This window comes from Euprymna scolopes, chromosome 41 (assembly GCF_053919585.1).
Source record: "Euprymna scolopes isolate OS-2025 chromosome 41, ASM5391958v1, whole genome shotgun sequence".
Lineage (NCBI taxonomy): Eukaryota > Metazoa > Mollusca > Cephalopoda > Sepiida > Sepiolidae > Euprymna > Euprymna scolopes.
Window position 1 is genome coordinate 19,376,733 of NC_136522.1, and position 17,886 is coordinate 19,394,618.

The window sequence follows — 17,886 nt, forward strand, 5'->3', positions numbered from 1 at the left end:
TATTTTATTAAAACAAGATGGGCACAATTTTTCACCTGCTAACACGATTAAAGTTGTTTTTTTAATAATTCAGTAATATTCAGGTAATTTCAACTGCACAATTTGGAAGCTAACATTGCAATTTATTAGAATTGACAAAAAAAATCAGTAGAAACCATTGGTTTTTATTTGAAAACTCCATTTATCATCTACAAAATTTCGTTCTAATAGTGTAGAAGCGCCACATTTTTACATTTATTTGTCTGAGAATAATGAAAATAATAATATAGTAATACTAAGGGGGCCACAGGCCTTTGATCGGGGAGTCAAAAGAGGACGTTGTTAAAATGTAATTCAAAATGCACAGCAATCCATTGAACATTGAAATTGAGCCCACAGAAGATGAAGCAGAAGAACTGACAGAGTTCAAGGATTTAAAAGCAATGAAGCTGATCTTCAGTAACAAATAAACAGCTCTCCAGCTTTCTGTTGTCTGCTTAGGATGCATATACCCTACCCAGCAAGAAGGCATCCATAATTTGCTACAATATACATTTGCGAATGTCGATTTTCTGACCTGGCGGCCATTAAAATGAGGTCCAGAAACCATCTTGATGTTAGGAACAATATTCACCTTGCTGTGTCCAAGATGGAGCCAGACGTAAGAAGCAACAGCAAGTGTGTCAACTTCAAGCAAATTTTCACTTTGATTTATAATTTTATAATAGTTAAATAAACAACATAAACAAAATTTGCATTTTTTTGTTAAAGTGCCAATGGGGGGGGGCACGAGTGTTGATACTCAGTCAGAGGGCCAGGAGTCATCAAAGGTTGAGAAACACTGCTTCTTACTAACATTACCTTATTATATTTGGTAAGCAAGGCTGAGCAGAGGGAGGTAACAGAAATGTTTGTTCTAATTGGCGTTTTCAGGGAGCAATGAGACTATCTTTAGTAACATAACTGTGTCAGATTTGGTGAGTGAGGGTAATGGAATCTTTTGTTCTACTTGGAGTTGTCCGGGATCAATAAATGTAAATTACGATATGACATTTTTTATCTGCTCTGATTTCATCATCAGCCTATTTTTATCATCAACCTATTTTTATCATCAACCTATTTTTATTATCATCCTATTTTTATTATCAATCTATTTTTATTAAGAACATAATTTCTAATTGTCAACTTTTTTTTAGTATCAATATAATTTCTCTTCATAATTTTGTGAAAGCGATGAGGATCAATGAAATTACCCGTAATCAAGAATGTCATTGTGTTTTATTCTAGTCGGCGTTATTACAGTATTACATTTAAAGGGATTGCTCCACTACTTCAGCATATCATCACATTATTTTTTTTTTGTTCAGCAGATTAAAATGGGTTAGACAGAGGATAAAGAAAGGAAGAGAGAAAGATAAAGAGACGGCTGGAGAGAGAGAGAGAGAGAGAGAGAGAGAGAGAGAGAGAGAGAGAGAGAGAGAGATTTTAATATAAAGCTGCTACACATTATATAACTTCTACTTAGTGATATATTGGGTAGCCCTGCTAATCTATTATACAAAGGAGAGATGAATGACTTCTTCTTCTTCTTCTTCTTCTTCTTCTTCTTCTTCTTCTTCTTCGTCTTCTTCTTCTTCTTCTTCTTCTTATTATTATTACACACTAAAAGTTTTCACACAGGCCATCGTCAATGAATTCTCTTTGAATATAACCTTTAGTGTTCCTTGGACTCTCAGTGACAACAAGTCTACTTATTTTTTCTAGTACTCACCACCTCTTTGAATAACCTTTGCAAATTATTTTGCACTATCGATTTCTCATTGGTAGTGATTGGTCTTCACTGGAATTTGGGTGACAATAAGCCTCCCCAAGATCCCAATATGCTTCGCACTCATCTAGTAGAGGTGCTTTCTTCACTTGGTCTTTCCATCTTTCTGCAGCCCCCCCCCCCTCACTTATTTGGTTTGGCAAAAGTTTATTGACACAAAAAAAAAAAAAAATCAAGACGAAAGATGGGGGCACAGGAGGTGGTAACTTACAGTTATACAGTTTCTGTATATTATTATTATTTATTTATTTATTTATTTATTTAGGGGTTGATACCTGGATCTAAATGAATATGTACTACCTGTGATGATCTACGGTAGTGAAACATGGGCCCTGACAACTTGCCAAAGTGAAATCTTGGCAGCAGCACAAAGGAAGATGGAGAGGCTAATGTTAGGCATCACTCTACAAGATAGAAAGACAAACACCTGGATCCGCCAACAAACAAAAGTTATTGACATAATACTGCCATCAAAGCATCCAAACACAGATGGGCAGGACACATAGCCAGACAACATGACAACAGATAGTCCATCAGGACAACGGAATGGACACCTCGTGAACATAAGAGGCCAAAGGGAAGAAAAAGAACGAGATGGAGAGACGACCTGATACAACACATGGATCCCACACACACACACACACATATATATATATATATATATATATATATATATATATATATATATATATATACACAGAGTGTCCCCCCAAAATGTATACACTCTTTAAATTATCAAATTGCTAATGAATATGCTATGCCACGTTCCCAAGAGATGTTTAGGAATAAAGAATGGCACTTCCAGCAGGGCGGAGCACTTCCCCACTATCATCAAGACGTAAGAGCATATCTTGATAGTCACCTGCGAAACAGATAGTTAGGAGAAAGAGGAAGTATCGAGTACTGTCCACGCTCACTATATTTGATCCCCTCCCCCTTGATTTTTCTCTTTTTTGGGAGTGGGTGGATCCATCCATAGCCTTGAGCCCCTAATGGCCTTGGGCCATCTACAACTTTGTAGATGCTTTTGTAGCGACTGAGTTCTTTTTACGGAGTGAGGGTGCTGGCCTGATGCCCAACCTTCCCAGAAGGTACATACAGCGCCTAGCCTTCCCAAATGGTCACCCATCTGGTACTGGCCAGGCTCAATGTTGCTTAACCAGTGATCTAGCGAGAACGGGTGTGTCAATGTGATTGGGTGAGTGGATGGGGGCATGTTAAACACAAGGTTCACACCACAAAACGAGCTACAATGAATGAGTTGAAAGCAACCATTGAAAGAAGATGTGTCAACATGCTAATTGAACCGATTAGGAACGTTTTCGATTCAATCAGTGAACGTTGTCAGCTGCTCATGGACTACAATGGCCAATAATTTGAACACTTTCGATAATTAGATGGTTTCTATATTTGTTCACAATATTTTGAAGTATGAAACTTTTTGTTCTCATAATAAATGTTGGTTTTATGATCATTTAAAGAGTGCATACACTTTTATTGGAGCATGTGTATATAAGTTATAAAAATATATATGGCAATTAAGCTACACAGTTTCATTCTCGTGAGAATTTGTCAGCTACACAAAATATTAAGCTACACAGAATATGCTTATGCCTAGCGAATTCTCATGAGAATGAAACGTGGAATATTCTGTGTAGCTTAATTGCCATATATATTTTTATAATTTACTACCTAGCTCTACCTATGTATTGAGCACGGTTGACATAAATACTAAAAATTTATGCATAAAATTATATTTTTGTATATTAATTTATGTAATTAAATGAAGTAGTCACACACACACACACACACACACACACACACACACACACACACACACATATATATATTTTGTAGATATTTTTTTAATGAAGATTTTTGGAATAAGGTTGTTAACAAGAATAAATTTAAATTCTTCGTATTATGTTTCTGAATTTTTGAGATTAGGAACCAGGTTTGGACTTTTTGAGTAGGACCAATCTTCCAAAGATAATAAATAAACAGACATTTTTTTTTTTACTGCGTTCATTCATGGGTTTTGTTCGTTTTCTTTTTCTTTTTTTTTTTTTTTTGTTTTCTTTCTTTCTTCACGAATTGTTTCATTTGATTTCTGACAAAGACATTTCTTCTTGCCCTAATTTTCATTATGATTGCACGGATCAGTCGGTACTTGTAAGTCCATTACAGTCATAAGAAACATACACTATGATGTGAGCTGAGTAAGAGTGCATGTATTTGAGTGTATAACAAGGTCACCCTTGAGCAAGGTTGAATTTGTGGAAAATTATTTCTACTATTTTATTTTGTCCCTTTTTTCTCTTTTTTTCTTCTTCCTTCCCCATCTCTATGTTTCGTTCTTTCTCCTCCTTTTCTACGTCATGTGATCTCGTTCTGTTCACTGATTGGACGAGCCTCTCTTTGTGTGCTAAAATCTTCCTCGTGGGGCATTTTTGAAAAGAAAATTCAGGAGCTGATCAGACTCCGAGAAGAAAGATTAAATATGTCAAAGTTAGCTCACATGTTTGATTGAGGTCTCGGGCAAAGAAAAGAGACAAAAGGACTTTGTGAACAGTTTCTGTCTTTTGATTAGACATAAAAATAGTTGAAAGGAAAGGATTTGATTTCCTCCTGAAAATAAAAGGACCTCTATGTCCAGTTACCTGACATGTTGGAATAAGTCTCAGGTGAATTTAAGGCAAGAGAAATTTGTAAGAGAACTAGCGTTTATGTTTTAATCAAACATTAAAATTGTTCAAATATGAAACGAATTTGAAGGCATTATTCATCCCAGGATGAAGAAGGAAAAACACAGGATAAGTCGCGGAGGTTTCTAGTGACCTGAAACCACAGTTTCGGACTTTGACTTTGAAATGTGAACTTTATATTGCTTTCCTCAATGAGAGGAAAATTACAAAAGGATTATTTGTCTTGTGGTTGCGCGCACAAAAATACCAACAGTAAAGAATTACGACTAAGGAAGCTGTAGCAGCTGACACTCGCTACATCACAGGCAGGAGCTATTTCTCATGACTCGAGATTTGAAATCCATTTTCTCCCTAGCTTGTCCAATCACAAGCCAGCTCTCAATCACGTGACAGAGTGAAAAGGTGAAATCTGAAACCCTCAACTCTCTTTCTCGCTACTCTGCCCAGAGCACACATTGCTGGGGGGGCTTCGGCCGGGGGCCCGAACGTGAGTACAACAAGTTAACAATGGCTCTTTTCTAACTTTTCCACGTGTGGTATTGAAACAAACATTGTATTGAAACGAACATTGTATCAAAACAAACATTGTATTGAAACGAACATTGTATCGAAACAAACATTGTATCGAAACAAACATTGTATCGAAACAAATATTGTATCGAAACAAACATTGAATCAAAACGAACATTGATCGAAACAAACATTGTATCGAAACAAACATTGTATTGAAACGAACATTCTTTATCATGCTAAAGAACATATACCGACACACACACACGTACGCACACACACATCTACTCTTTCTTATCATGAGACACTAACCCTTTGTCTCTTCTATTGGACGCAAGCTCTTACATATGTAAACACTGAAGTCTTTACCCTTTCTTTCTCCTTTTACCGGTTTCCTTCGTACCAACGTCTACTAGCTATAAACATGTGTAAATGGAACTGAACTGTTCTCTTCTTCAACCAGCCGGCATGATATTAATTCTATCTTTAAGCACATTCAACACTTTTCTTTCTCTTCTACTAAAGCTACTAATGAAGATAACAAATAAAGTTGTTTATTAATATGGAATGAAACTCCATTTCGTTGTTTCTCATTTTCTATAAAGCTACCAGAGACTAACGGAGGAACGGATACCATTTAAAATGAGGAAATGACGACGATTGTTTCTAAAAAAAAAGTACTCGGACAAAAAAAAAAAAAAAAAAAATTGAATTAATACACTTTCTAAAAAGGATTTATACGAACTTTGAATTGCTTTCAATAAGTGAATCCCCCTCTCTCTTTCTCTTTCTTTCCCTTTCTCCCTGCTCTACCCTTTTGAGAATGTTATGATACAAAGATTTCGCTTATAACTTTTGGTATCCAGCAGATTACAGACTTTTTCCTATCAGAACTTTCATCTATACTATTAATAAAATTCTAAATGGTTATTTATTTACTTATGTGTGTCTATATTATAGAAATGAGACAACGGCGAAATGGAAGTTTCATTCTATATAAACTTTATTTGTTATCTTCGTTAGTAGCTTTATTAGAAGAGTACAAGAGAGAAACATATTAGTAAGAGAGATCAATGTTCGTACGCGCTTGTATTATAGTCGTGAAGAGTTTGTTGATAGAGAAGAAAGTGTTCCATGTATTCAAAGATAGAATTAATATATTGCCGGCATGTTGAAGGAGACAATAGTGTTTATAGCTAGTAGCCGTCGGTACAAAGGAAGCCAGCCAAAAGAAAGAAAAGGCAAAGACTTCAGCGTGTTGCCGTGTTGTCATGAGTTTGTGTGAGTCGTATCAACAAGGATAGTTCTTTAGCATGACAAAGAATGCACGTGGAAATGAATGTAAGCTTGAAGAGAGATATAGCTAGCTTGTAATACTCACGTTCAGCCGGGGGCTGAAGCCCCAGGCGATGTGTGCTTTTGGGCAGAGCACAGTGAAAGAGCGAGAAGGATTTGTGATTTTGGCTTTTATATACTCGGTCACATGACTGAAAGCTGGCTTGTGATTGGACAAGCTAAGGAGAAATAGATTTCAAATCTTGTATGAGAACGTCAAAGGATGAAGTACTGCTGCCACATCTGGGCAGGAGCTGCTAAAAACAGCCTATCCTGCCTTGACAGAGTACAAAATAGACTTCGTAGCTTAGTGGGGGATGCCCTTTTCTCTTCCCTGCAGCCTCTCTCCCACAGAAGAGACGTTGCAAGCCTGTCTTTGTTTTATCGTTATTTTCATGGCAAGTTCTCGTCTGAGCTCCAATCTCTGGTCCCCCCTTCTCGCCAATCTTTCACGAGAAACACCCGTCTGGCTGAAACTACTGTCAATAATTTTCCCCACTCTTTATCTGTGCCTAAATCCAAACGTAGATTCCATGAGCAGAGCTTCTTTCTCAGAAGTGCACGACTTTGGAACTCTCTTCTGTTTACCTGTTTCTCACCTTACTACAACTTGGATGTCTTCAAGTCCAACATAAACAAGTTCCTGACAAACCGCCCTCTTAAGTAAGACACTCTATCAAATCTCCAATACTAATGATTACTACAATACTATCTCATTGAATTACTGTACACGCAATAACCCTTATCCCAGAGTGGCCTCCGGGGCTTGATAAGTGGTGACCTTCATGTAAAAAGACAAAAAAAAGAAGTAACTCTGCTTGTTAGTAGTGGGTGTCGGCTGCTACAATATATACCAATAAAACTTTCGAACGGATGCACCGAATTGAAAAATTATTTTTTTCCCCTGAAAGGTGTGAGTCCTTAGATTGTCCTTATTTATATATGGTTCGTAACGAACAATGCCGAGTCACACAAAAAGCCTGAAATAAGGGTTTTTGGGCTATTTTGTTTTTGTTGAAAAAATTACCTGCCCATGTCAACAGATTTAGCACTGTATGTATACAGTCGTGGTAACATCTTTCGGCATATGGACAGGACTTGTAGTGCAATGGATAACATGTCTGACTACGGATCAGAAGATTCCAGGTTCAAATCCTGGTAAGTTTATAATAATTTTAAACATCATTTTATCCAATGTTAACTCATTATCCTTACCCTTAGGGTATTTTTGTTTTTTCAGTGATTTTGTTTTGTGCATATGGTAATTTCACATACTCCGAGTTCACAGGGTAAGCGTTGATGGTAAGACGATGTTGAGTGTACTTGATGTTGAGTGTACTCCATTTTGTGTTTGACTCAGTGTTCGGTGTGCTGATGCAGCGTAGCTGCTAGTTTTAATAAAAAACATTGCTTTCATTTGTTTGTTTCTTTTTTCCTATGTTTCATTCTTGTTATCTAGCTAAGAAGAATTACCTTCCGTAGGACACAGCAGATAAAATTTTAAGATTAGCTCAGTCCGCCCTTGTCCCCATCCCCAATACAATCGCCCAGAAAAATTCATTTCTTCTTTCTTTTCCTTTCTTTACGAACATATTTAAAAGATAAATAAATTTGTATAAAAAATACCAAAATGGAGTTTGTATTACTATACACATAGATTCGAAAAAATTGTCTAAAAACAAATATATAACAAATAAATGTTATCAACGGCAAGAGAAGTTACTTTTCTACCTAACTGGATAATTTTTTAGTGTTTTTATTTAATGTAAAGTATTTATTCGGCTAGAAAAACATACAGTGTTTACCGATGTATTTGAAAAATAAAATGGCGACAAACTCTGTGTTGAATACGTAAGTTTGGAAAAATGAGTTAAAACTAAAAAACTACTGTTAGAAACCCACCAAATATATGTCAGCCCATGTTATGGTAACATTTATTGAAAGGGTTTCTAACAGTATTTCATATAGTTTTTTTAGTTTTATGTTTGTATGTCTTGCAAAAACTTTCGACAGAGGTGACGGGTATTCATGAGATTGGTATCATTTTGAAGCTCGACCCTTCGGATGACAAATATAAAAAAATTGGCCAAAAACATTAATTCCTTCATCCTCAACTGGACACTTTTCTAGAGTGAGGGGTCGCTTTTTTTGCTGATATTTTCGAAAGTCATCACCTCTTTTCGTTTTTTTTTTTTTTTTGCTCAACACGCACCTCCAAACACTTGCGTAACGCTGGGCACCCAGGCTATTTTCTCATAAAAGCCACTGTGGGTTAGCCATACTGAGGAGATCTTAATCGAATCCTGAATACTATGTGATTTTAAATATTTAGTCACTTGTAGGAGAAATATATTCATGTTTAGAGAGATCTTAGAGATCTTAGACATTCAAGGTTAGTGTCTAGTAGGCATTCAAGTTCTCTCCATGAATGAGTACTCGGCTGCTTTTTGAAATTCTCTTCTCTCCAGCTTTTTATTCATTGGTTTTTATCAACTGAAGATGATTCGACAAAGAATCAAAATTGTTAGTGATATATATGGGAGGTTTATTTATTGTTTGATCTTTTCACAGAAAAAATTGAAAAAAAAAAAGTAATAATAAGCCTGCAGCAATACTTAAAACGAGAACCACAAAATCCTATGGGACATGGACATACAGAAGGACAAACCCATCCAAGCAAGAAGACAAGATGTCATAATAATTAACAAGAAAAAAAAGTCCTGTCAAATCGTAGACTTTGCTGTCCCAGCTGACCACAGGATGATTATCAAAGAAAAGGAGAAACTGAGCAAACACACAGAGCTAGCCAGAGAGCTAAAAGGGATTTGGATGATGAAGAAAATCAAAATAGTACCGATAATAGTAGGAGCACTAGGAACAATTCCGGAAAACTTTGAAAAATGAATGGGAGAAATTGGAACTAGAGGAATGGCTGCAAAGATACAACGAATAAAGATAATGAAAACAACTGAAATATTAAGGAAAACTCTTGAATGTGGAGATTAATGCACATGAACAACATGCATGGGCTAGACAAACTGCTGCAGAGGCAAAACAAGAAAATGCGTTACAGGGAACCAAGAACATTGAAGCTGAATATCTACAAGTTCTCTATCCCCTCACCCATACTCTCCCATGGCCCCATCACCCCCACTCCCAAAGTGTGATACCAAATAGTCGAGAAGTGTCAAGGAGGATGGAAATATCGAGGAAAGAGTGCTGACCAGACCTCCGCTGGACAAGCGCAAAGAGAACTGGGACCTTGGGAAGGCTTATTGTCACTCAAATTCCAGTGGAGACCAATGGCCGCTGCCAGCAAGAAATCAATGGTGAGAGGCTGCTGTGATAACGCAAATTTATTTGCAAATGTTACTGAAGGAGGTAGAGAGTGCTGGAAATCTGGAGAAACTTGTTGTCACTCAGCTTCCACGTAACACCACAGGTTTTCAATGGGAGATCTTTGATGACCTGTGTGAAATCTCCTTGTGAGCTAACAATAATAATAATAATAACAATAACAATAATAATAATAACAACAACAATAATAATAATAATAATAATAATAACAATAACAATAATAATAATAACAACAATAATAATAATAATAATAATAATAATAATAATAATAATAACAATAATAATAACAATATGACCAAGCATGACCATGCATAATGCACTACACCCAAAGGACACCCAAAGGACGATATTGACAGACTCTACGTGAAAAGGAAAGACGGCGGGAGAGGACTGATCTCTATAGAAGACTGTGTGAAGGACACAAAAAAAAAGAACTAGAAAAATGCATAATGCAAAACACTGAAAGGATAATTACAGCAGCGAGAGATACGGAGAAAATCAACAAAACAGAAAACAGAGAGACAAATGACAAAACGAGAAAAGAGAAATTGGAAGAGAAACAACCCCACGGAAGATTCATAAGAATGACAAAAGATGAGAATACTGAAAACACCTGGACATGGATGTGAAAAGGACATATAAACCGAGGAACTGAATCCCTAATAACTGCAGCACAAGATAACTCGATAAGAACCAATCATATCAAAGCAAGGATCAATAAAACACAAGAAAACAGCAAATGCAGACTCTGTGGACAAAGAGACGAAACGATAAACCATATAGTAAGTGAATGCAGCAAACTGGCCCAAAAGGAATACAAAAACAGGCATGACCAAGTGGGGAGGGTGGTACACTGGGAATTGTGCAAACGGCTGCATTTTGAGCGTACATATAAATGGTACAAGCATATTCCCGCAACAGCACTCGAAAACGAGAACCACAAAATCCTATGGGACATGGACATACAGACGGACAAACCCATCCAAGCAAGAAGACAAGATGTCGTAATAATTAACAAGAAAGAGAAATCCTGTCAAATCGTAGACTTTGCTGTTCCAGCTGACAACAGGGTGAGTATGAAAGAAAAAGAGAAACGAAGCAAATACACAGAACTAGCCATAGAGTTAAAAGGGATTTGGATGATGAAGAAAATCAAAATAGTACCGATAATAGTAGGAGCACTAGGAACAATCCCGAAAAACCTGGAAAAAAGAATGGCAGAAATTGGAATCAGAGGAATAACTGCAAAAATACAACGCCTAACGATAAGGAAAATGGCTGAAATATTAAGGAAAACCCTTGAATGCGGAGAATAACACAAGACAATATAACGAAGAAGCGTTACAGGGAATGAAGAACACCGAAGTTGCAGATCTACATGTTCTACACCCCCCATCATGCATCTCTCCATTATTTCACCACCGTCCTCCCCTCCCCCAAAAAACAAGAAAAATCAATGGTAAGCGGCTGTTGCGATGATGCATATTTATTTGCCAATGCTATCGAAAGAGGAGGAGAGAGCCGGACGTCTGGAGAGACTTGTTGTCACTCAGCTTCCAGAGAACACACCAACACCACAGACAGGTCTCCAATCAGATCGTTTGCTGACTTGTGTGAAAGCTCCATCTGAGCCGATAATAATAATAATAATAATAATAATAATAATAATAATAATAATAATAATAATAATAATAAAGCAGTGGAATTCTGCTATGTTTAACAATGTTGGTTATCTGTATGTATAAAGGTGAAAGTTTTTCACCTTTATACATACAGATAACAAAGACACACACACACACACACACACACACACATATATATATATATATATATATATATATATATATATATATATATATATATATATATATATATTGTAATAGGTTATTTTATGATGTAAGAAATAGTATCTATGTCTGTGACATAGTTTTCCTGCTTGGCTGCTTCATGATGATCGTCAGAATCAGATTATTTTATGTTTAGAAAATTCAGGCAAACAGACGGTAGACATCAATTGACCCTAATAATAAAGGTCAACACACTTAATTCGTTACGTCACTTCCGTAATCTATAACACACACATACACGCATACATAAAAGAAAACACTACGTAACCGTATTTCCTGCTTTACGAAACCGGGTGTCATTCATTTAGGCTCGCTCGCTCGATTCACACAAGTCATTTTAACATCATTGTTTTTATTGAGTGCTATGGACCCTTCGTCCCACTCGTCTATAACAAAGCTGATCATACTAAATAAATCGTTAATAAGATTTATTTAGAATTTAAACGAAGGGTTCGTTATGCGTGCGTGTTGTTATTGTTTTCTTTTTTTAATATTATAAAGAAATATATATTTAATATAAAAAGAAATCCGTATGTCTAGAAAAATACGGCTTAGTAAAAAAATCAGTCTTCCACGATTCTGATAGAATTATTTACTGTAGGCATTCAATAATGATAACCAATTTTCTTAGTTGATAATATATTTTATTTTCTTTGCTGTATGCGATCTCTAAATTATATCTGTCTGTGACGGTGGGAGGTATTATTTAAAACAAAAACACACATACAAAAATAATCACGAATAACTATTCGATTGAAAAAAGTTAAAACAAAACAAAACAAAACAACCCCTAAATATCATGGCGTTTTTTCCAGTCCGTTCCGGTCATATTTTACTATCATTAAATCGATGTCGATCGCAGGTGAGTAAAAAAATTGTTTTCTAATTTTGTATTAATGTTCTATTGAAGGTGTAAGAATTACTACATATTTACTTGTTTAACAGAATAATAATAAAAATCATTGCCGCATTCAAACGACACTCTTTTTTTTTTTTTAAAGGGGCTTCTACAGAACTTGAACCGAACTCTCAAACAGGCTATACAGTAAAATAAAAAGAGAAGGGGGTGCTTGTGTTCATCTATGTTACCGCGCTATTTTATTAATAGTATTTTCAGGTTCAATTTTTACGATATTTTTCTTAATTGAATTGTTAGGTGAAAGTACAGAATAGTTACAAAACACCCTCCCCTCGTCATGATAATGGCTTTCTAAATAATGTTATTATTTCAGCGCGGTAACGTAGATGCACAAATGGCAAAAAAAAGTTTCATTAAAATTTTGTAGAATAAGATCTAGATAAACTTGTAGAGCAATGCCACCAGAAACAAGCATTTTGGATTTAGCTGTGGGAATCAGTTTTGTATATAAATTTAACGTAAAATGATCCCCTATTTTTTCCCCGCAAAGTTATTTTTCGTAATCCCCTAATAAAAGTACAATCTCATTTTTTTTTTTTTTTTTTTTGGCGCGCTGGGTGAGATGATTTAGCTAACTGGGAGTAAATCTAATCTAACCCCCAAAATCTGTATTTAAATTTTTTTTTTTTTTTTTTAGTAAAACACTATTACTACTAATAATGACGGACCTGAATGAGCCCCCCCCCCCTACCGTAAAATAAATTCTTTTTTACGTTTTCTTTGTTTGTTTGTTTGTTTGTTTTCTGTGAATTATCGTCGATAACGGACCTAACTTTCATATTAGCAATGACTTTTAACGTGGGGGATCACTTTTGAATTATATCGTTCTATCAAATGGATATCCCACTTTGCGGTCATTCAGCATATTAAGGTGTCAATAATTCAATTTTTTTTGTAAATAAAAAAAAGAAAAAAGAAAAGGTGTTTATGTATTTTTTTGGCACCGACCGCGCTATTTAAAAAAAAATTTTTTCCAGGTTAAATTCAAACGTTATAATTGAAAAGTGATCCCCCACGTTTAATCATTAAATAAACCTAAAGAAAAAAGGGTAAAACTATACAAACACCGTGACAGCGAATTACCCCTACCCCTAACCCTAACCCTAAACCTAACCCTAACCCCAACCCTAACCCTAAACCCTAACCCTAACCCTAACCCTAACGCTGTCACGGTGTTTGTATAATAATACCGAAAAAAGTTTCCTGCTAAGATAAAAGTTAAGTCTGTTATCGACGAAAATCCGAGAAAAAAAAAAAAAAAAAAAAAGTGAAAAGAAATTAATTGTACAGTAGGTGTCTGTGTGTGGGAAGGGAGCTCGTTCAGGTTCGCCCTAATAAGTTTTGTACTCATGCAAAATACGGATCGTGCTGAAATAGTAACGTTATTGGTGCTACTAATGCACTTACTGCCCAGTGCCCCGCGCTATTTTTTAAATCGTATTTCCAAGTTTAATTAAAGTTTTTGGTAAATTTTCAGATTAGGTTCACCTCCACAATTTTCTTTTAAATGACGACTTTTAGAGGTTTTCGACTATGCTGAATACGAAAATCGCCTTGAAATTTTGCAGAAATAATTAGTTATCGAGATATAAAAAGTTGTATTATGCATTGTATTCTTTGGCGACCATCTCTGTTACATGCGTAGATTTGTTTATGGAGCGCGCGCATGCGCGTAAAAACGATGGCCGCCAAAGAATACATTGCATAATACAACTTTTTATATCTCGATAACTACTTAAAATATTATGAGTTCGGCAAACCAGTTGTTAAAATTACGTAAAACCCTATTCATAACTACATTATAGTAGATTCTTTATTCTTAACATTTTCTTAGAACCTGTTCTTAAAAAATTTGAATCCCACCAGTGATATCAACCCTTTTCAGGTTATTTAATGCCAAATCCAGTCATTTTGAAGATTTTTTTTTTTTTTTTAATAGAATATATAAATATATATATACTAGCGAGGGGTACCCGGCGTTGCCCGGGTGTTTGGAGGTGTGTGTGGTTTTGGGTAAATCAAAACTCCGGGGGGGGGGTAAAATAAAAAAAAAGAATGTTTTGGTAGGTAAGTATGAGGATCGAACCCGAACCCTTGAGGCAAAGTTGGAAATTAAAGTGTGAAAAAAAAAAAGTGCGACGTTAACCATTGGGCCACCGCGAGATGCTAACGGAAACACGTTTGAATTTATTTAATTACTTAAATTAGCAGGTGCACGTTTTAATGATTTAATGAGGTCAACTTTTGACTACGGGGTATCATTTAGTGTAGAACGCTTTTTTTTTTTTTTTTTCAAGATGTTGGGGATAGGGGGAAACAGTTCCACTTGTCCAAATTGAATAGCAATTGTCTGATATAAGGAAATAATATTTCCACATTGAGTAAAGCTCATTGCTTTCGGACATTTCTGGCGATCAAGGCCGGAAAAATACCTAGACAATTAGTGTCGCTTTTATTATAGGAAAAGGCCTAACCCACATGCGGCGAGCAAAAACTGTTGAATATTTATCTTCCCAAAGTTAAGCAAATTAAATAGACAGGCGAGCTCCGTTGTTAACTCTGAGATATTACGATTTACAAGTGATATAAAATGTTTTAAAAAGTTGTTAGGCGACCGATCGCTTCTCTGAAAAAAGTCTTTCTTGGACATACACAAAAAGCGAGCACCCAAACGCACACACATTTTCGCTTTTATATATATACTAGCGAGGGGTACCCGGCATTGCCCGGGTGTTTTTCGGGGTATGTGAAAAAAAAACGACAATGTGAAAAAAAAAAAACAGGTGCCCGTGAAAAAAAACGAAGCCTTCACGACGCGCAGTTGGAAAATAGTAAAGTGTTAAAAAAAAAAAATAGGTGCACGTTTTTGATTGACGTGACGTCGATAGGTATTCAGCAGTTAGCATTTTGTGCGGGACAGTTTTGAATGAGGTGAATAAATCGGTTTGTTTGTTTTTAAAAACCCGCTCCCTGTTTATTAGAAGGAGCGAAATGAAAGCTATAATCTGATATGACGATGTCGACATTGAACAAACGTTACTTAGCTCTCTTGAGACAACTGGCTTTCCGCCTGTTGGATTTATTTGCTTCCCCACTGAGCAAATTAGGCACAAGGCAGATTTTTAATGTGGAGATTGGGGGAGGGGGGAAGGAAAGGGGGGACCAGCTCCCGAGAAGTGGGAAATGGGAGCTGGATTAGTAACTGTTGGTATGAAGGGTTGCCCCTTCAGTGACCAAGGTCAGATATGTGGGATTACCCCCACATATGAGCTTTGCTAGTCATAGCTTGCAGCATCTGCCGGAACAGATACTACACTTTGATCTTGTCCCCCGTGCCGCCGAAGCGGGGGGGGGTGACCTTTTGGCCTGTTGGATTTATTTGCTTCCCCACTGAGCAAATTAGGCACAAGGCCGGTTTTTAATGTGGAGATAGGGGTAGGGGGGAGGGAAAGGGGGAACCAGCTCCCGAGAGGTGGGAAATGGGAACTGGATTAGTAACTGTTGGTATGAAGGGTTGCCCCTTCAGTGACCAAGGTCAGATATGTGGGTTTACCCCCATATATGGTCTTTGCTAGTCATAGCTAGTCTTTGCTTGCAGCATCTGCCGGAACAGATACTACACTTTGATCTTGTCGCCGGGCCGCCGAAGCTGGCGCCTTGGCCTGTTGAAGGGGGGGGGTCTGGTGGATTTATTTGCTTCCCCACCGAGCAAATTAGGCACAAGGCCGTTTTTTAATGTGGAGATAGATGGAGGGGGGAGGGAAAGGGAGGTACCAGCTCCCGAGAGGTGGGAAATGGGAGCTGGATTATTAACTGTTGGTATGAAGGGTTGCCCCTACATTGACCAAGGTCAGATATGTGGGGTTACCCCCACATATGGTCTTTGCTAGTCATAGCTAGTCTTTGCTTGCAGCATCTGCCGGAACAGATACTACACTTTGATCTAGTCCCCCGTGCCGCCGAAGCGGGGGGGGGGCCTTTCGGCCTGTTTGATTTATTTGCTCCCCCACCGAGCAAATTAGGCCCAAGGCAGATTTTTAATGTGAGGAGTGAAGGGAGGGGGAAGGGAAAAAGGGGACCAGCTCCCGAGTGGTGAGAAATGGGAGCTGGTTAAAGGTCAGGCATGTGGGGTTGCCCCCACATCTGGTCTTTGCTAGTCATAGCTAGTCCTAGCTAGTCATAGCTTGCAGTATCTGTCGGAACAGATACTACACTTTGATTTGGTCACCCGGGCCCCGGAGGGCGCGCGGGCAAGCGGCCTGACGGCCTGTTGATATTTATTTGCTCCCCCACCGAGCAAATTAGGCACAAGGCTGATTTTTATTGTGAGGAGTCAAGGGAGGGGGAAGGGAAAAAGGGGACCAGCTCCCGAGAGGAGGGAAATGGGAGCTGGTTAAAGGTCAAGCATGTGGGGTTGCCCCCACATCTGGTCTTTGCTAGTCATAGCTAGTCATAGCTTGCAGCATCTGCCGGAACAGATACTACACTTTGATCATGTCACCCGGGCCCCGGAGGGCGCGCGGGCAAGCGGCCTGACGGCATGTTATTAGAGTCGAGTTTCGCTTTTTTTTATACCGAAAACCGAATTTAATGCGTGCCGATGCTGGAAATGTCGAATAATTAACGTTTGAAAGTCAATAAAATTAAATAGACAGGCGAGCTCCCTGGGTAACTCTGAGATATTACAATTCATAGATGATATAGAAAGTTTTAAGAAGTTGTGAACCGAGCTGAAAGAAGCCTTTTGTGGACATCGAGGAAAAGCATGCATACATACATACATACATTTTCGCTTTTATATATATAGATATAGATTCCCCCCCCAAGTCGGTTTCTAGTTGGGACCCTATAGTTAAAGGTCATATCCAGGACCTTTGAAAGATTAAAACCTAAAGTCAATCTCTAAAAGTAAAATAATAGTTTTAAACGTGAAAAAAAGTTATAATTTAAAAATGTTTTCATGGCGACATCAGAAACTGATTTCAGCTAAATTTTGTAGTAAAACAAGTGAAGCATACATGCCCCCCCCCATGAGTGCAAAAATATGACAGAGTTCAGCCCCCCCCCCCATTTAGCCCCAAAAGTCCCCACGGGACGTCAAATCCTGGTGAAAATGAACAAACGGTGCAGTTTTAGGCCTTAACATATGTAAATTTGAGTTCTGCACCATGCAAAAAAAGAAATGACTAAGTCCACCATTTGCCCCGACCCTCATTTAGCCCCAAAAGTCCCCAAGGCCTTAACATATTTAAATTCGTGTCCACCACCATGCAAAACTGCTAAATAGACATACACAGAAAATTTTGAACAATATAGTAAAATAGTCCCAAAAATGGAGTGTTTTTATTAGCCCTAAAAGAGCCCCTGGGGCACACCCAAGAATTATTGCGAAGTATAGACAAACAA

At 37.4% G+C, this 17,886-nt stretch overlaps 1 protein-coding gene and 1 non-coding gene across 2 annotated transcripts in view; both read left to right on the plus strand.

Moving 5' to 3' along the window:
• Positions 1-7,451: 7,451 nt before the first annotated feature.
• Trnar-acg (transfer RNA arginine (anticodon ACG)) lies at positions 7,452-7,524 on the plus strand. Its single transcript has one exon. It is a non-coding gene; the product is annotated as a tRNA-Arg (tRNA).
• Positions 7,525-12,212: 4,688 nt separating this feature from the next.
• Positions 12,213-17,886, plus strand: part of LOC145266388 (transmembrane protein 53-like) — a 43,023-nt gene continuing 37,349 nt past the window's right edge. Inside the window, exon 1 of the mRNA XM_080122021.1 lies at positions 12,213-12,423. Coding sequence (XP_079978147.1) covers positions 12,361-12,423 — 63 coding nt within the window. The 5' untranslated portion in view covers positions 12,213-12,360. The remainder of the gene's footprint in view (positions 12,424-17,886) is intronic.